Below are 21,259 nucleotides of genomic sequence, written 5' to 3'. Positions count from 1 at the left end.
TAGTGTAATATGGCCGAAGCAGTACAACTAAGCATATTGTTATCTTTAATATACTTTCAGATTGATCTCCGCTTTCTGACTTTACTGAAAGCTGTGGCTACCCAGGGAGCGGTTTCCAAACATACAGGAGTTTCCTATTATGTCAAATCATACAAACTGGAAGTCAGTACCAACGGTGAGGATTGGATGATGTTCCGAAATGGCAAAAACCACAAGGTAAGATTGCATTTCTCAACAGCGAATTATGCCAGAATAAAATTAATGTTGGCTTCACTGGCACATGTAATCGGATAAGGATAAGGATTGATTCCTATAGGAAAATAAGTTAGTATGATATTACAGCTATGCTCAGTGATGATAAAAGACAGAGGAATGTGGCATGAAGTGGAAATATTTCAGCCACATCTGTTTGTCCACATGGGCATTTAGCTCAACCAATAAAGATTTGATGTGGAACATTGACATTTTTGTCAGCCACCAGATTTCTGGCACTGGCTCTTTTATTACAATGTTTCATCATTACATTTAAATTCCATGAAATAATATTTAGTACAGCTGTTTCCGTTTGCTTCAAATGAAACCATTCGCTATGCGGCATGTCCCCAATCTTTTCTGGTGATAATATACTGAACTTTATAGTACTTGTTAGAAAAGCAAGGTAGATCTTCTGAGTCTGGTCTGATGGACAGTACTTGACAGCAAGTCAAGGGGAAAATGTTTTTCCCATAGTGTTGTCTCTTCCTCCGGTTGGAATTTGTGTAGAATTTATGCCCCTTCCCTCCACATGCTGTGAAAACAATCAAAAAACCACATGAAGTCCCTGCACAGGAACTAGAAAGGCCTAAAACTAAGAGAGCAAGACTTTACTAACTGGAGCTAAATACCCGTTTAATAGGCATAACCCTCTTATAAAAAGAAGTTTATGGGTAACAGACATGTCCCTCCTATAAAATTCAGGTTATGGGTTATCAGCATGTTATTTTATACATGGACCTGTCCCATATAATCATCTTAACATGAATATATGTTCTAGCCAGCTACAAGCAATAACCAGAATGAAATTTGTTTGCCACCTTGTACTGGGCCCATAAAATCCATTGGTTATATATTTTTAGAAACCAGTTACTAATTCTGAGCCATCGCTTTCTATTAATCACATTTTCTACTGTGACCAGATGTGTGATGTGTGATCAAATATGAAAACATTGCCAAAAATATTCCAATTCAAGGATCTTCCTAATTGATCCATACTACATCCAAGACATTTGCAAGGGTGATCAGTATGGAGTGAAAGGGACGCAGGCTGTCAGGGAAATCGGATCTGTTAGAGCAATCACGTTTGGCAGAGATGTATTGAGTCTTCCGTCTGCTACTACCATCTGTAGATTTTGGAAGGAAGTGTACTATGTACTGTGTGTGTAGCATGTTCCCAAGGGAGCGTTAACCCCTGTTTTTGTACCAGCAGTAGAACGCAAACATTCAAGAGGAATGAGGTAGTGGTTCTGGGTCATGACACCCCATTTCCTATTAGACACGTGACACATGTATCATACAAAGAATATACTGATGAAAGCCCCTTCCTTAATAAAACATTCTTCTCCTTTTTTCTTGTTTACAATGCTGTGCTGAGACAAAATTAAGCTAGAATAGTATATATATTTTACCCCTTATATGTTCATATTTGGGTGAATATGGGCACTCAGGAACGAGATTTATAATATATACATTATTATATAATGTATCATAGTCTACTGAGTCATCTAAAACACCTATAGTAGCAGGCGATAAAAGAAACCTTCATCAGCAAAAAGTGAAGATGCTGATGAAATAGACTTGTAGGAAGGAAAAGATTATATATGCAGAGGACCTTTGAGCAGGGCATCATGGCGGATCACTGCAGTATTATGATCTGTGCATTCATGCCAAGTAGATTTGTCATAGCTGCCGCATCTTGACTCAGCGCCACAAAAGAGGCAGGCGTTTAAATAAATGTATACAAGTCTATATACGTGTCAGGCCATTAAAGGCATCTCCAAATTACTCCCCGCTGCCTGATGGGTGGGCTCACTGCCAGCTGGAACAAGAAATCAGAGCTTAAATGTACTTTCTTAGCAGAGAGAAGTAGAAAAAGTGAAAATTTGTCTCCAATGAAGGAGAAAAATGAGTAAGTAATCCTTCCGGTGAATACGACCTCAGGTGTTTGAAGAGTGATGTATTTCATAGTCCCCAATCCTTTCAATTAATAAAGATTTTATGAATGTATGCACTTCTATACCTTATATAAATACTTACATTAATATTGTTTTTTTTAATCCACTATTTAGTAAAAGCTAGAAAGTTCTATGCCCTAACAGACAGATGCTATATATTTAGTACCTCAAAAACTACTTTGGAGAGAGGTCTGTGTCACTATTATATGATGCAGTGCTCAAAAACTAATTCGCTGACCTAGGAAACTGGTCGAGTTGTCTATAGCAATCATTGCTACATATGGGCTGCAAACCTTAAAGGGTTTTTTCACAGGATAAGGCCTAACTTATTGATTGATGGGCGTCTCAGTGATAATACCACCACAGACCATGAGAACAGGGGGTCCGATGGGATCTGGGGTACCTGCAGCGCTTGGCAATCTCGATAGAGATGAATAAAGCAGAATGGGCATGTGCGACCGTCTGCACTGCTCATCTTGGGGGTGAAGAGGGGTCTGACTGAGGTACTTCAGACCCCATCCAACCCCTATTCTTGTGATCTGTGGGGTTCTCATCAGTGGGACCACCGCTGATCAGAAAGTTATCCTGTGGATAGGGCCTAACATTTTCCTTGTGAAAGCCCCTTTGAAAGAATGTTATATTTATATTATATAAATCTTACATTTGTTATATATTGGCCTCCTTTCTTCTAAATCAACTTTTAAAATTATGCTAATTAGCCTGAGGGGTTAACCGAGCCCATCTGTGATCTGGCTTTACAGACTGTTACATTATCTTCCTGCTCACTGCACAAGTGCTGATGGTGAGACTGTTTAACATCATGTAAAGCCAACTCATAGATCAGCTAGTGTAGCCCTTCTAGCTCTTGTATAATTATCAACTTGTATAATTTTACAAGTTGATTTTAGAAGGAAGGAGGCCATGGATAAAACATATAAAAATATTACCACAGTCACAGTTCCTGGATCTATGAGTAAGTGTCCCTGGTTTGTCCATGCTTGATTGTGGTACAATAGTTTTACAGTGGGTGAGATGCTTTATACTATATATTACAAAGATTGGGAATACGTCATCTCCCGTATCATATACAGAATATTCTAGCATAGATTATTAGTAAATAATATATCCTCTATTCTACAGTAATTTACTGCTTATTTGTAAAAAGATCCTCGCTGGGCTGTAAAATTGGAGCACACTTTCTATATTTTCTCTTTGTTCATCATTCTGATTACTCTTCACTACTTCAATTTTCCATGGTTTGTCTTAAAATATATATCCGTAGCCTGGAATATACCTGCTGCGTAAGGATAGAAATGACCTTCTGTAGTTAGATTTTACAGCCAAAGTAGTGAATCCGAGGCTCAATGGCTGCTGTTTAGCAAAGCCCCCACTAAGAGTTATAGAATTAAATAGCCTGAGTTGGGGTATTATTACGTTACGTTTCTCGTTTATTCTTCCCCTTACAAAAAGAGACACAGGCCATAATAATAGAATTGCCTGAAAATCCCTCTCTCTCTCCGTTAAACTTGTACAGACCATGGATGGGAAGGTAGTGATGCCTGATTCTGAATGCAAACACCAGAAATGAATTCCCTTCCCGCTGTCAACGGCACTAATACAGCATACTAAATGGGAAAGGATAGAGAGGGGAAGCCTGCTTAATGAGTTCTCATGACTGTACGTGCAGATAGCAGGAGAGAAGCCTCGGAACGGGCGCCTCTGCTTCTGGGATGTAATTTAGCAGGGAGAAGGAAACTGTATCTAAACTTTTGTCGAAATCAGGTGAAATATATCACTTCCAATATGTTTCTCAATTACTAAGGAAGAGACAAAAACATTTTTTTACGCACGGAAACAGTCATGTACCTAAGGGCAGATGACACAGGCCATGTTTAATATTTTAAGCTCTACTGTTGTAACTTGAAGCTCCTAAATGGAAAAATGGATAATGAAAAAGATAAAATTGGGCCCATCACAGGTAATCTCATACATACTGTATATGTGGTATTATAATATATATGGTTTCTTGTGAGACTACATTATTGTTCAACTAATTTTGAACATTGCTGGACGTGATAGACCAATTTTTATTTCCCCTGTAGACTGTGGTTGTTGTTGTATTCTCCATTTAACAAATTAATAAAAGAAACACAATTAGAAACACTATTCAAAATTTGCCAACGTTTTTTTGTAATGTGTAACAAAGAACTGTTTTAGACACTGTTTACTACTTTCTACTTTATTAGGAAAGAGGTGGTCATTGGGAATGTACTAAGCAGTGATCATTTGCACCACATTCCCCATTCAAACTGGGGAAACTACTTGGAGACGAGGGAGTCTTAGACTGAGGCATTCGGCACAGGGCCATGCTTGGTCCATGAAAAGTGGACTGTGTGATGGTCAGATTAGGACTGAGCACATTGCCAGGGACGGGAGTGTCTAAAACACGACCATGGTTGGTGATTGGAAACTGTATCAAAAGAGGCTGGATTCCATGGACTCTTTTATCCCTGGCCTTAACCAATTTTGACACTTTGATACTCTGGCACAGACTTTTTGGTTGATCTGTGCAATAACTTCTAGACATTATATGTCCTTCATTGGGCCTAATCTAATAAAACTGTTTAGCAGTAGGTCTTTTTTAGTTGTCCATAGCAACCAATCAAAACTCACAAATTGGTTGGCATGGGCATTAATAGTATTACATCTTTTGATAAGTGAGGCTCATTGTTTTACCTTGTACAATGACTTGAAAACCCCTAATGCCACATGAATAACACAGAACACAAGTTTTTTTTAAGTTTTCCTTAAAGGGGTATTCCAGGAATAAGCACAATTCATATTCAAATGAGTTAGTTAAACATAAGCTAATATGTAATTAGTTATTTAAATAATTTTTCCCCTTAGCAGAAAAATATTGTGGACCTACAGTATGATGGAGAGTTAAGATGCTACTGGCCCTTTTTATCAGTCATGTGCCTTTGTCCCAGAGTAGGAGACGCAGTATAGAAGATGGCCGCTGGTCACATGTCCACATCATATGACCTGCACTTGCCTGGGCAGGTCATGTGATCATCACTATGTTTGACTGTAGTCCGTTGCAGCACATCCAGTATGGCCAATGTTGTGGTGAGACACCATCTCAGTGAGGTGATGTGCAGTTACGTCAGTTACGCATCATTACTATGGTAACACAGCAGGACAGTCTGTTATATCATGACTGAGTGCAGAGCCTGAGATGGAGGAGTTTTTATGAAAAATTGAAGGATCATGGGCTTCCAGTGGCGGCCATCTTAGAGATATCTCCACCTATTTTAGGAAGTGCATAAAATTTTGTGAATCATAAAAGCAAACTATTTAAGCTTCATTTTGTAATTACATTGAGTTTTATTGTATTAGTTTCTTTGTAGGCAGAGATTCATATTCCTGCAATACCCCTTTATTGTTCAAGATGACGTTATATTTGGTCTAACTTACTGTAGTCTTTTGTTTTTAGTGAATGTTTTTGTATGACTTCCCTTTAAAACCATAGAGCCATATGAGTGGGTGTTTCCTCTAATAAAGTTACCAGAAACATATGTGTTCTCACGCTCGGAAACTAACATAAAATATCAATCATAGCAACCAATGAGATTTCAGCTACTATTATTTTGGGACAGGTTACGAAATGAAGAAGAGGATCTCAGTGGTTGCTACGGGAAGCTGACAGTTTTTATTCAAGCTGTTTCTTTATGCATGAGACCCGTGGTGTTTCCATGGCAATTGCAACATTACTGAATATTTAGCAAGCATGGAATCAAGTGGAGGATGCCTTTAGACAAGGCAATATCAGCTCCTTTGATCATGTCCTCAAACAGATCTCATGTAAAAGGCACAGCAGTTCTGTGTGTTTTAGCAGATAGATTTTTCCCAAACGATATTTTCCTTTAATCATACTATCTGCACAAAGGAACCTTGAGTTGATAACCTGGATTTAGTCAGTACGTGTGCTGGAAGGACGTGTTAGTCAGCCCCTTACACAACATCCACCTTATATAATGATTACATTTCATGATAAGATTAAAGGGTATATCTCCCTTGTGACAATATGTGCCTCATAAAATGAATAAAAATGTCTAAAAAATCTTATGATGTTTAAAAGTCATCTCAGGGTTGACATGAAGCCGGGACAACCCACTTATTAAACCAATGTCTATTAGACCATACAGAGTCATCTTTAATAGGTGATAATTTATGTATGATTAGAATTCATTGTAAACGGCAGTATATGAGCGCTGTCCTCATTCGTTTTGATCAGTCAGAGGAGACACCATATAAGAAATAATGTGCAGGTAGCACAGCGGTAATTATCTTCATTTTACTCAATTCCTCCAGTTTAAGTCATTTCTTATCTTAAATTTTCTTCTACAAACCTGGAATTCCACACGGATGAAGTTTTGAAATCCTAATCCTATTATTACACAGACTTCTGAAGCACTTTCTCCCTCACCCCCTTTCGCTATATATATTTATGGAGGGAGGGGGCAGCTAATCCCACAAAGGGCCTACAGGTGCAGTACAAATGCACAGATGGCAAAGAGAGCCACAAGTCGAAATGTCTGCACCATTTAAGTGTGTAGTATAATCATAGGAAAGTAACGAGCACAAGTCCACAGCTGTAAATTGGGTTTAGATTCAACAGTGTTTTACTATTATCGCAAATTAATAGGTTTTCCAATATTATTACAACTTGTGGAGTAAAATGGAAATGATCTACAAGCTATAGAGAAAATATAATGAGAAAATACAATATTTATATCTCTTAAAGGAAATCTACCATCAAAATCAAGCATGATAAACTGCCTCTGGCACTTACTCATAGATCCGCGACTGTGGTAATCTTCTTATATTTCTTATCCAAGGCCTCCTTCCTTCTAAAATTAACTTGCTAAAATCATTATGTAAATAAGCTAGAAGGGATCTGGGAATAGTTACCAGAGCTCCTCCATGCTGCAGATTCACAGGCTGTTACACTGTGCAGGAGCACTTCCCCTTTCACTGTGTGCTGAAACTTCCTCTGCAGCCATGAGAAAAGATCAGGAGGAGGGTAGTGATGAGGAAGCAGAGGGGTAGCTGGAGTCTAACAGCCTCTAAAATTTTCAGCATGCATGGGTTTTGGTAAAACCACCAGAAGTCCATCTGGACATTAGCATAATTTTAAAAGTTGATTTTGGAAAGGAGGAGGTAATGGATAACAAATGTCCTTTAAATAACTTGACTAGACATGTCTAATGTTATGCAGTGACTCGTGGTGGCTTATTGGTTCATCTTTAGACACTTTTGTTTAAATTTTTTATAATTTCCTAATCTTTATTTAAATTTTTACCACCCATGGCTGAATTATTTTGACCCCTTTTTTTAAAGTGTCTTAAAACTTTCTTAATGTGATATATGACATGAGCACCAAAATGTTGCCTTAGTAAGCCTGTCCTTTAGTCCTTAGAGTCACATGCGCATACTGGTGTGTTCTTACAAGGGAGAAGACATTGTTGGCAGAAACTAATACCAGATAATAATAAATGGATAGAACATGTTGACCTCCAACAGCCCAATCCTTCTCTCTGTGGACATCTGCTGGAGGAGAGTCAAAGGTCCCATGTACTTTAGATGGTCATCTGGTCCTGTCAAAATTTGATGGGCTCAGCTGACATCTCAAGATTCTCCATAGAAATTGCTGAAAGGCTTTTCACAGTGGAAATGTACCGGGGAAGAAGGAACGGCATTCGGTTGGCACATTTGTATAGTCGCAGAGTAATTAGGTCTTTAATGTGAAGCTCATCTATCTTATTTGCTTCTCTGTCTACATCTCTCTTCTGTGCAAAGATTGGACATTTAGATATCTTTTTTTACTGGAGTGATGTAAACCATGGAGCTTGTGATTTGCGATTAGATCATACACACCACTTTATTTTGGTATCAGTAGATTGGATTAATATTCTATCACATTCACTTGTTCAGTTGGTTAGTCTGATAATGTGCTTTGATCTCAAAGATGGTTAGAAAAGAAATGAAAGAAATATAAAATACAAAGAAAATATAACTCCTTCGTAAAAATATGGAAGCTAGTAGAGGAAGCTCTGGGACATCAAATAGATTCTGGGCATATGAAATCATATTGAATTCTAACATGATATACAGTATACAGTTTAGAATGCTTTTTTTCAGCAACAGCTATCTTGCCCGACTTCCCAATACTCATCTCTGTATGTGTGCAAATACATTCATGTGTGCTGTGTGGTAGAGGATAAAGTATGAGGTCACATCAGATAGATGGCTGGTACCATTCAAATTGGTAGGTTCAGGACGTATGCCTGCTTGGCAGTAGCATAAGTTCATGTGACTAAGCCCTAAAGTACATAAATGATGAAAAACATAAAACTTTAATAAAATATTAAAACTGAAAATGAAAGCAATGAATACAGAGGTTCCATCTACACACAAGGAACATAGCAATTTGTTACAAAAATTAGACCGATTTGCTTTGTTTGGATGCACTGAGTATTAATGTGGCTGAGAACAGTTACATAATAGAACAGCAACCTAGAAGCCGTATGTTGTCCTACTGGACAGGATGTTTTACCACTTACACAAAGCTATGGTATTTTCACTGAATCTCTAAAGGAAGTCTTTTCAACTTATTAACTCTAATTAATGCCAGGAATCCCATACCCTTTCCTTTGCTTTTCCCATCAAGTTGCTTGTAATTTATTTTGCATCTCATTTGTATGTGAAAGCCTATCTACTCTCCGATCGCTTTAAGCTCATGGAAACATTACATTCTCCATTTGGGAAAGCTTGATGGGACTGTTTACAATTTTAAGATGTGGTACGGTAGGGCGGTAAGCATTAACCACATCAAGAAAATTAGCTCAATTTACTGATCTACATTAAAGAGATTTCTCATGTTCGTGTCTATTAGGGATGAAGCTTGAATGGCATATGTTTAGGTCTCAGTGTGTGGGGATCTTTTATGCATTCTTTGCCATTTAGTTTTTTTCTGCTTCTGGATTTACTTAGCGGCACAGAGACCACAATAATTCCCCAATTAAAACACACTGACTGCGGTAGTCATGTAAACATTAGTTTCTGAAAACCACCATTCATGGTGTACATACCTTAATCTGCAAATCAAAGACTTTATTAATGAATAGTATGGTTAAACCAGATGCCCAGTTATGGATCAGCCATGTGCCAGCTCACACTTTCACAATTCTGATACCTGTTCAATGTAGGAAGTAATATAGGGCAAAGTCTACTTTTACACATGCTCTTTTTTTATATAACAATAATTTGAATTAATTTTTCAATACAGATATGAACAAAGTTCCATGACATCTTTTGTTTCTTTCTAGATTTTCCCCGGAAATAATGACACCTCAGAAGTCGTTTTGAACAAGTTTCCTCAGCCCGTGTTGACTCGATTTATCCGATTCCGCCCTCAAACATGGAACTCAGGAATAGCCATGAGGGTGGAGCTTTACGGCTGTCAGATCACAGGTCTCCATTTCATATTTATTATACTTAACACAGTTTTTAAAGATTTTTTTAGCTTAGAATTTGATATTGTGTATATCTAAAACCTAATATATTTTATATATAAATAAACATATTTATTTGGGTCTTTCAGATGGTCCCTGTTCCAATATGCTGGGAATGATGTCTGGCCTTATCTCAGACTCCCAGATTACGGCTTCTTCTACTAGAGAGTATCTGTGGCCTCCTGGTGGAGCACGCTTGGTCAGCAGTCGATCAGGGTGGTATTCCCGCATGACTAATGAGCAAGCTGGAAAGGAGTGGTTGCAGGTTGATCTTGGAACCCTTAAAACTGTGAAAGGAATTATTATACAAGGAGGTCGTGGAGGAGATACAAGTACTGAAAACAGAGCATTCGTGCGGAAGTTTAAAGTGGCATATAGCTTAAATGGACATGATTGGGAGTATATACAAGATCCCAGAACAGAACAGGCCAAGGTACGAGATACATGTTTCAAATTAAAACTAAATAAGATGCCTAAGGTCTTTACCATTAGAGTGTAAATTTAATGGTGTGTGATGTAATTGTAAGATTATGGAGAGTAAGTAAAAGATATCTATGATATATTAGAAAAGACGGTATATTGAGAATTTGGCCAAGAGCATGTACTAGGACTTTGGTTTTGTAACAGCTGGAAAGTCAATGTCACTGTGAGCTTGCCAAGTAACTTACAGACAATTTTATATTTCATTAGTCCTCTTATTAACCATGACTTACCTCACTTGTTTTTAATAATGGAGCAAGTTTTTTAAGTTTTCAATTTTTATGAATAAATGTATACTAGACTATACTATTTCCCTCATCCTTTCTTATCATTTGTTTAATCTTTTGTCCTTTTCTTACATTATTTTTCACTGTAAAAGGTAGAGGCTATCCAGAAGTAACCTGAAAGTATGCTATTATCTTATTTTCAGTTGTTTGAGGGAAACATGCATTATGATACCCCTGAAGTACGCAGATTTGATCCTGTTGCTGCACAATTTGTCCGAGTTTATCCAGAAAGGTGGTCTCCAGCTGGGATGGGCATGAGGATGGAGATACTGGGTTGTGATAGAACAGGTGAGATGATGTATGAATATTTTTTTCTTTTTGCGCCATGGATTATTTGCACATTTTTTCCTCCTATGCCAGGGTCTTGAGACTTTCACCGGCGTATGTGTCTGTTGCAGTGTTCTTAATGTAACTTTGCAAGACAGATTTTTCTTTTAGAGACTTTAGGTGCAAATCAAAGTACAATGTGCAAACTCACACCACCGAAATAAAGAAAAAACACATGTCCTTATGTATTTCAAACTGAGATGCAGAAGAACACACCAGTGTGCCGACAGCAGACAACATTGAAAAGAGGCAACAGAAATACAATGATACATACCCCATTGTCTAGTTTCTTGTACAACTGTTTGAGACTTTTTTGTTACTTTCTAGACAATGGCTATAAAGAAAGTAACAAAACATTTTTCTGAAATTTTGGGGTTTTAAAAGAGACTTCAAACAGTTTTTAGAGCCATGTCTTTGAATAACGGGGACAATGTGGAGTATTGAGATACATTTTTTTCAAACTATCGTGAATTGTGACAAGTGATTTGTGAGATTTGATTGACACGTCCTAAAAGGCCACCTCTGAAAAATAGTTTTTTATAATGTAGGCTTACCCATGGGCACTGTTGCTTAACAAAGGTATACATGTCTATTATGAAAGAGATTGTCCACACATGCGCTGTTTTCCAATAATTCACTTTTGGACATGTTTACCTATACAAGTAGCCCTCCATACTGTGGTAACATACCTGCCTCTACTGTTTATCCATAAATACATTTTTGGGCAAATGGTAAAACTCAGAAACAAGACTGACAAAAACACTTCTTTAAGTAGTTTCTTTGATATTATATTTTGAAAGGAGCCTGTTAGAGGATTTAGTTATGAGACAATGAATTCTATCTCTGTTCACCAGATGTGTTTTATTGACAGACCCCAGAGTTATACTAACTACATCTGGGAGACACATCTCACTTACTTGTCATGGCAGGAAGTAAATGTGATTGGTTCTTAACATATTACTTTCAGTGGTCAGCTTAAAAACATAATTCATTCATTGCTCTGTTTTTCTTTAATAAATTGTAATTAAAGCAATGATTCTGACACTTCCAAACCCAAAAACTTTGTGTCAGGCCCATATGCTTTGATTTTAAAATGAAGTGTTTATACCCAAATGTTTCATATAACTACATAGTCCCACAAAATTGATTCATTCAAAACTATACCTTAGTTTTTCACACACATGGGATTTTCCAATGCACATTTGATGACTGACTATTTGTGGCTTTGATATGAACACTTCATAGTAAACACATGGAATCTTGGATATGAAATATCAGTGCTCACTTCTTAATCCTGCCTGTCTTCACCTTATTCTTACTTTCAAAAAAACTTTGAAAACAAATCTCTCCCCTTCAATATTACATTCATGATCTAAGCTATGTGAGTGAGGATGACAGCTGGCACCTTTATGTTCCTTCCTTTTCCGCCAGTCTCAGATACCATAGGACTGGCTGCCTGGGGTTAATAGCTGGCCAGCTCTAGGCTGAGGTTACGGCTTACTAAAGGTTGAACATATCATATGTCTATGGGTCACTAAAGGAAGAGGCACTGTGGTCATGGATTTTAACTCCCTAGTGAGCTGCCATCTGATGTTCCACCAGAGACGGTAGATTTCACATAACTCTGGTTAGCTAAATACTAATGACTCCAGATGACTTAGCCCTTTTCAAACCCATGTTATGCCCAGTGGGGGCTGTCAGTTTTCTTGTCAGTATACTGTGTGATGGATTGTTTTAACATGTAACATATAATTAATGTGATAAGAACAATTTGGTGGAGGAACCTTCATTTTTAGCTTTAGCTTTACAGATTACGGTTAAAGATGTGTATTCTGATCTGTTTGAGTATATTGTCTCGTTTTAAAATTAAAATCAGTAAATTATGAGTAATATATCTATATTTTTATTACCATAAGTAGGTAACTTTTCAGCACCAGATTCATTCATGCAATAATCATTCCCAGTGTACCAGCACTGATACTTTTTGTTTATCAATGTTAAATAATTTTATATCAGCAACTTTTGTCATTGTAGTAAACAGACCAAACAAACTTGGACTGTTCCTTAGATTATCCTTTACTACTTTAATACTTACATAGCTGCTCAAACAAGAAAGTTACTGGCAAGAACCCAAACTCTGAACACCTGACAACTCATTCTCCAGGTCCAGCTTCCTTCTGATGTGTTCCGCTGCTCTGAGCCATGCCCTGCATCTGCTATGGATCTTTTTTTTGAAGTTCCAAGCGTCTGCTTTCAATTACTGCACTGCTGGGCGTCTCAATCTGGAATTTCTTTTTGTTGCCGGTTTGTGCGCAGAAGGGGGGCTTTCTCCTCTTCACTTTCTATTTCGCACACCACAGTGTCTGATAGTTTCTTTTCCATTAACTCAGACAAATGTTCAGCACTGTAGTAGAATAATGAGATGCACAAACAATTATGACGTCACCTGATATATCAACATCATGGCCTTTAACGGATACCAGTATTGGGCAGCATGGGGAGTAGATGGACTTGTGCTTAAAATAATTTCATCATTATGAGAATGCATAAAGTTGTGTTCTGTCATGCCCTCACACATCTGTATAATGGAAGAATTGATGCTGTGACACCATCTGTCTAAAGATGGATCCAAATGGACTCACAAAACCCATAAACTATAAAGGTTTATTCTTTTATTTTTAGTCGCAAAGCTATTCTTGCTTTATAATGACCAAAGAAATTCCTCATGGAATTAGTATTTGGCCTACTTCCAGATGGTCCCCTTATTTGAGCAGCTTCGTAAAAACCCTGTCTCAAGTGCTATTCCCAAAACAGATCAGGAATTCTACCTATCAAAAGAAAAAGTCCCTATGTACAGGCATGTTTACTTCCTAAGATTATGGTTATGATGGAAGTAATTTCTAGGGATTGTGATGATAATTTTCAACCTTTGTGATCATGTAATTTTTTTATATCCCTTTATCCTTACTATTTAAGATAAAGGAAATAAGCAGTTCCAGAAAAATACCTTTTTAGATATTTATTATATACACAAATTACTTTCCATTTTTATTATCCGTTGGAGCTGTCATATGTTATGTATTTTTAAGCCTTGGTTTGTTTAGGATTCTTCCATAAATTCCATAGCCTTTGGGTTGCACAGGTTCCAGACATGGGTGTATCTCTATTCTTTCCATGAAGGGAGCCATAAATTTGCATGGTTCTTAAAATGTTATGCCTCTTCTGTTTCCCCTATGGTATTCCTCAGGGTGCTAATGTTGCTGGTAAACAGCTGTAAAGTCTCATACAATATTGTCAAATGAATTACTTTAGAATCCTGCTGCAAAATAAATGTGTTTACTTTGTTTTAGACATAACCAATCTACTTTTAATCATCTGTGGTATATTAAAGTAGCAAACAAGAAAGTTTTATTGCTAGTTCCATCTTGACGATTACCGGTATGTTATCAATGACTTACAACAGTGAGTCAGAATTAACTGCATTTATATGACACCTAATTTGTAAATTTTTAAGAGTTATAAGTATAATATATACAATAAATAAATAAATAAATATATATATATATATATATATATATATATATATATATATATATATATATATAAAATCATCATTCACTTACCATCAGTTGCCTAGTAAACCTCTAGATGGATTCTGGCAAATTGAGGTTTCCTAGCAAAGTTGCATAATTGTCTGTAATAGGGGTATTAGGATGATGCAAGGAAGTTATTATCAGCATAGCAAATGCATATAAGATAGCATCCAGGCTAGACATAGGAATTAGTCTTAAATGAACAACTCTAAAGAAAAGTACTTCAAGGATTAGTCCATAGTTGAGTACAAAGAGTCCATCAGGAAGTTCTTAGAAATTGGACTTTCCTCTTGAAGTTTCACTTTCCTATAACTAGGTAGTAATCCAGGTATTTATGGGCATTGTGAATAGTGCCAGTGAGGTGAGATAGACTACTCGATTGTAGGTACTATTTTCATGTTCCTTTTCTAGGTTATATTGCAAATCTTGAAAAGGCTTCCCACCATTGTATGTCAGCCCTCCTTCTTGTGCCCTCTACTATTTTTTACCACGTTGTTAGTTTTGAGTCCTCTAGGCATGTGGTTGGCAAGTTTCCTTTCACAGCAGTTATTTATAAAGTAAGATGGAACTTCTCTGAAAGGAAATGTCTCCACCGTCTTCCGCTTGTTAATTAACAACTATTCTCAGCCACTTCCCATTCACACCACCACCTCTGACTTTGAACTACACTCTGATTACTCACCACACTCACATGCTGTCTATGAAATATTATAACCCTAGCCCGACATAGTATAAAGTACGGAAGGAAAGCACTTGCCCGGATTCAGATTGAACTAAAGTTGTTGACTACCTTGATACTGTATCTTGCTTAGATCTGTGAGATAGATTGCCAAGATTCAGATTGAACTAAAATTGTTGACTACCTTGATACTATATCTTGCCTAGATCTCGGAGATTAGATTGCATTATTATACTCAACAATTTCTCTGTGTAGTTTAATGCGTTCCCAGAACTCTACTAAAGTCTCTACTACATATATATATATATATATATATATATATATATATATATATATATATATATTATAAAGGAGCTGATGGAAAAAGTTAAGTAAAACAATGGATTTATAAAAGTCACTTTAACAAGACATTATCATTGGTGGACAGTGGGACGTGTGAGGAGCACCCCGATGCCAAGACCCAACAACCTTTTTGTAGCCCAAAACTAAATGATCCACGGCCCAGCACTAGGCCACAGCCCGTTTGTTGCATTGTGTGAAAAGCAGTTGCCATTGGTTGACATTTTCTCCTGACACTGTCACTTTCCAAAAACAGTCTTCTTTTTTTTTTTCAAAACGACTATATGTTTTTGGAGTGATTGTGCATGTGTTTCCAGTTATGATGACCAAATACAACAATGCATATGATTACACTGGTATAAAAATAGCTTAGAGGAGCAGTTCTATTTGACATTCTTAGAGAGAGTTCTTAGGAGCTAATTGCAACACAAAGAAGGTATATACACATCTTGACATGGCTGATCAGGTGGTACTTGACATAACACCATGGATTGTGTTGAGCATTTTAACCCTAACAGTTTACATAGGGCCCTCAAGGAGACTGGGATCAGCTTACCATCATATTCATCATATTGTATGACAATCTGAAAATGTACTTGCTTCAGTCGTATTTGTAATTGGTGCTAGCTGTCATCCTTAATATTCACTAAGAACTGACTTGGTTAGAAAACAAGTCATGGTGATTGGCATGAAGGCATGAAAATCGTTTGAACACTTTTAAAATTCCCTAGTTAGAGACATAGGATCCGTTGCAAGGGTGTGTAGCACGGAAGACCCCATCCTGGACTTTACAAGAAACAGATTGCAGGGCCTTGGGTTTTCCCATATGAGTAATATCTTTGTGTCTGGAGATGTATACTCTTCTAATGTATTATTTTACTGTGCACTTTAAATCCATTTCACCAATAGAACAAAAATTCCTTTTATAAGTGCATAGCCCAACAATTCCTTGGGGCTGTGTTCTCAAGCAGCAGGCATCTAGAATATGGTAGATTTTAAAGTATTTCTTTGTCTGTTTAGTGACAAGTCCATATTTTATACAATGCAATGCTTTATCAGGGACATACATTTATAGAGATGTGGTATTACACAACCCAAACTTCAGTGATTGTTGATATTAATAAGACCAGTAAATTCTTAGGACACGGAACAGACATTGTTCATGTTAAACTTAACAGGCATCTGCTAGAGACATTGCTGCTTTCAAAATCAACAACCTGGCATTAAATAGTGAGCCATCTGCTAATCCTAACTACTCTATAAATACATTACCTTTTATAGTATTGCTTCAGCCTTTCAGATTTAGCACAAATTTCAGACCTGCAACTAGAACAAAGAATGGGAACTATCGTTGAAAATAAAGAGTCTGACCAAAGAAAAATCACAGATCAAAGGATGCATTTTTTTCTTGCCTTTTTTAAACTCAAGAGGAAAATTATCCTCACATCACTGATTTTGGCAGCTTTTTTGTTCCATTCGTGTATAACACATTGGCATTGTAACAGTTGTCCGTTAACTTTTTCGGTACAGTCTCATATCCATCTTGATCATTATTAGGCAATGAGTTTTAACATTTCCATATTAAAAATGTTCTACTTAAAAAAAAAACTTTGTTAAGTTGTGGTTTAAAGGAAACCTACCACTGCTGATGGTAGGTATTAGATGTAAACACCGGGCACCAGCTCAGGGTGGGCTGGTGCCGGAGCTTACCTTTGCTAGTGTTTTAAACCGCTATATCGCGGTTTAAACACATTTTGATTTACAGCCCCGAGGTGCGCACGCCTCCATAGGAAGTGCCAGAGGCGTCACACGCACACGGCCGTGCGCAGCGCCAAAGCTACCTCGGGGCTGTTCATTAAAATGTGTTTAAACCACAATATAGCGGTTTAAAACACTAGCAAAGGTAAGCTCCGGCACCAGCTCACCCTGAGCTGGTGCCCGGTGTTTACAGCTAATACCTACCATTAGCAGTGGTAGGTTTCCTTTAATTTATCTTTTTGCTCTTGAAAAAATGGCAACCAATCAACCAATAATCAACCAATAATTATTGTGTTTGGGGGGCACCTAGACTGTTGTCTTATACTTAACTTCTACTTCATGATGTCTATTTAAACAGAGAGATTTATGAAACTATACATCTTTTTGCAGAAATAGTACCTACCTCAGAGACCGCAAAACCAACCATAAAGATTGAAGAAACAACCACACAAGTAGCTATTGAAGAGGAGACCAGTGACTCTGCGGATACTGAAGGTGATACTACAGACATCTATTTCATGTATATTGTTTTATACATATAAATATGCTTAAATCGGGCTTCCTTACTTGTCTATAGTGATAGAACCATAGACATGAATGGACTTGTTTTCTTTTAGTCTCTGTCTAGATACAGTGGATAACCTTGTAGAACCTGGATCACGAGGCCCTTATTTACTAGATGGTTGGGGTCATGCAGTCAGGGTCCCTAGACATTAAATGTCATGTATATGCAATAAATATCCTATTAATAAATGGGGGCTATTCTAGTAGGTTATCACCTATCCACCATATTGGTGATAATTTGTTGACCATTGGCAGACTGCTGTTCCAGGATCAATGCCATTGATCCTAAAAACCGGGTTACATTTCTCCATATGACCATATGAATGGTTTGCACAGAGACTTTAGCAGATGATGAGCAAAATGAAACTTACTCTACTGTCCATTTCTTTTATAAACTAATAGGTAAATGAAACTCACTGGAGTTTTCTATCTGTGTAAGGAAGTACTGGAAGGTAAACGTCATCTTCACTAGCTCCCTGTGCAGATTTTATAGGGTTTAGTTTTGTCTGGTGGATGCGGGTTGATTATTTGTACCCCAGGCTTCTTTTTATTATTTTTCTATCTTTGTTTTGTTGGTGGGATTATATCAGCTTCAGTCTATCAAAACTAACGTCAAATTTAAGACATGTGAGCCAACTAAAAGGATCCCTGAAGACAGAGACTTGTGGTCAACAATGTTCTAGCAATTTAACAATGGAAAAGTAAGGTTTAGCAGAATAAAGAGAGACAAAAATATTTTTTCTCCTTTCTTAAAGATTGTGTGGTTCCATCGGGATTCAATTGCAATTTTGACCATTCTGAAGATGTTTGCAGCTGGACACATGATGATCGAGCAAACTTCATATGGTCGTTTCATCCCAACAGCACCTGGATGGGACATCATGGATCCATTCCTGGTAAATACACTATATGTTATATGTATTGTATGAAATATGCTACATGTTCATCCATGGTCTATCTATCCTAAGCAATCTGTAATGTAACTAATGACAAGCGACAAAACTTGTTATTATACAACACCAAGGTGAGGTATCTAAGATAAAGCACGCCATTGTTTCCTGGCACCCACTGTGTAAAATACACATAGAGAATAATGATATAGAGGATTTTCATATAACTCCAAACTCCAGCAGCTCATTCTATTTTATTGGAACTTGTTGAATTGTATAATGATGCAGAAAATCTTATTTTTATCCCCCTACAAGGTTTGCCTTTTCACACAGTTTATAGAAAAGGTACAGTTACACCTCACTCCTCAGCATGACCTATTTTAATGACTTACCTTATTCTCCTGTTTTGTTGAGGATATTTTTCCGTTCTCTCTATATAGAAACACAGACTTTATTGCAGTTCCATTTATTAACTGTAACCTTAAGAGGTGGAGAAAAGAACTACACATCCCATGATTCCTCTGCAGTTTCCAGCCTTACTCACAGCTTTTATTTCCAAATATATACAAAATAGTTACATCTTAACAAACAATAAATCATATTCAAAATCATTTTTATTTCTAGGTATGTTTGCTTTAGAAGTACTTTACTATTCTACATAAGGGTGATACATTTTGGACCCCTCAGGCACAAAAATTGCGCTTGCTGCAACAGAAAGAACACTTACCAAAGGTCTCAGTAGAAATCACTGCCTGCCCATCTCCATCAGCCTAATAATGTTTAATTAATATAATGAGCCTTTTGCATGAAGGGAAGGACCTATTTTTATAACCTATGCTGGATTTCGCTTTTCATTTCCTCTCCCCTGGGATATTATAATTGCCTGTTATTTTGTTAACCTTTTGTGTACCTCCAGAAAAGCAGCTTTTCGTTCCAAATATCAAAGATGAACCTGTTTACTACATATATATGTATATATATATATATATATATATATATATATATATATATATATATATATATGTATATAAAATGTACATATAACATACATATATATAATGAACATTTTTGGTACTTTGCTTTATTTATATGCAAAAAAGATTATACTTGCATAAGTTCTTATTTCATTCTCAGATTACCGTTCTTTTGGTATTTTTTCCCAATTTTTGTCATTCTTTCCCGTTTTAAGACAAAACAGTTATAGATGACGTTTCAAGGTTTAAAGGAAATCTACCACATGGGTGCAGTTCTATTAAAACAAGCACATTTACATGCTGGCATGTGCCTCCTAAAAACGATATTTTAAAATTATGTAAAAGGGGCCTCAGGGTCTCCTGCCTACATCACAAAGCTTCTTCTGGCTCTATTGTCTGCTAATTATTCACACCTCCAACCGCTCTGGCTGGGGAGGGAGGAGGCAGGCAAAAACGCAGAATGGAGGCATAAATAATTAGCAGACAACTAAGCCAGTAAGGGCTTTTGTTACATATCCAAGAGCCCCAAAGGTAGTTTGCATAATTTTAAAAGATGTTTTTCTCAAAAACTAAGGCTATTAGACCCGAAAAGAAGAACGGATCCTGTTTCTGGAGGCACATATCAGCATGTAAGTGTTCTTAGTTTAAATGCACTGCGTCTATGTGGTAGGTTTTCTTTTAAGGAAGTTGTATTAAATAGAATTTAGGAAAATCGAAAGAGAAATAAAAAATTATTTTTTATTTATTAAACTGTGAAGGACACAATGAGATAGAGGGAGATAAAAATAAGAGTTATCTTATATAACCCTTCTGGCTTTTTGGGATTACCTGCATTTGTTGTACTTATATTATTGTACTTCTACTCTTATATTATTTATGATTACATAGATATGATTATATTTATATTATGTAATTGACAAAAGACTAATTTTTATTCAAATTGTCTCTGTCGTGTTCTCTGGTCGTTAGCACTATTAACACTTGGGGGAATGTGCTACTGACCTAAAATTGTGTTGCTTTTTGTAGTTTCCTTTTATAATCTTTACAGCCATGTTAAAAGTGATTGTATATAGGCTATCATTGCATATGAACATAAAGCCCTTAGTGTTCATGGCCCCCTTACAGAAGCTTCTCTCATGCATCAAAACTATGCCCGTAAAGAAAGATTTGTCACAGGCCATGTTAATGCCTTTCATGCTTGAGGACCAAGAATTCCCACAGCGGTCACATCTGACAGTGGACAGAGGGGATATCTGTGTGTCTACAACAAAGCAGGGTGCACACAACACTGATATTGAGAACTTGTGACTTTTGGGTGGCGAAGACACACCTTCTTTTTAGTTCCACAATACTGTTTAGAAGTTCTTAAAGGAGGCTTTAGCATAAAACACATAGAACGTCAATTAATTAACTTCATTTTTGTACAGTTTGTACTGTATATAATATATGACATTGTACCTTGGTGTTCTGGTGTAGTTTCCTGTAACTGTCTGTGTTTCTTGAGTCAGTTGATTTATGAAGACAAGTGTTTTTTTGTTCCATGTCGCTTCCAAATTATATTGCTTTTCATACAGAACACAA

At 36.9% G+C, this 21,259-nt stretch overlaps 1 protein-coding gene across 2 annotated transcripts in view; it reads left to right on the top strand.

Annotated features, from left to right (window-relative positions):
- The window catches only part of NRP2 (neuropilin 2), an 84,417-nt gene that overhangs the window by 35,757 nt on the left and 27,401 nt on the right, over positions 1 to 21,259 (top strand). For both annotated transcript variants that reach the window (XM_072121088.1, XM_072121089.1), the window contains exons 7-12: positions 61 to 216; positions 9,602 to 9,746; positions 9,877 to 10,220; positions 10,698 to 10,842; positions 17,641 to 17,745; positions 18,570 to 18,710. In XM_072121088.1, the coding sequence (XP_071977189.1) occupies positions 61 to 216; positions 9,602 to 9,746; positions 9,877 to 10,220; positions 10,698 to 10,842; positions 17,641 to 17,745; positions 18,570 to 18,710 (1,036 nt within the window). The remainder of the gene's footprint in view (positions 1 to 60; positions 217 to 9,601; positions 9,747 to 9,876; positions 10,221 to 10,697; positions 10,843 to 17,640; positions 17,746 to 18,569; positions 18,711 to 21,259) is intronic.

This window comes from Engystomops pustulosus, chromosome 8, assembly GCF_040894005.1.
Source record: "Engystomops pustulosus chromosome 8, aEngPut4.maternal, whole genome shotgun sequence".
Lineage (NCBI taxonomy): Eukaryota > Metazoa > Chordata > Amphibia > Anura > Leptodactylidae > Engystomops > Engystomops pustulosus.
Note: the sequence above shows the minus strand (reverse complement) of the source record. Positions and strands in the feature narration are given on the sequence as shown.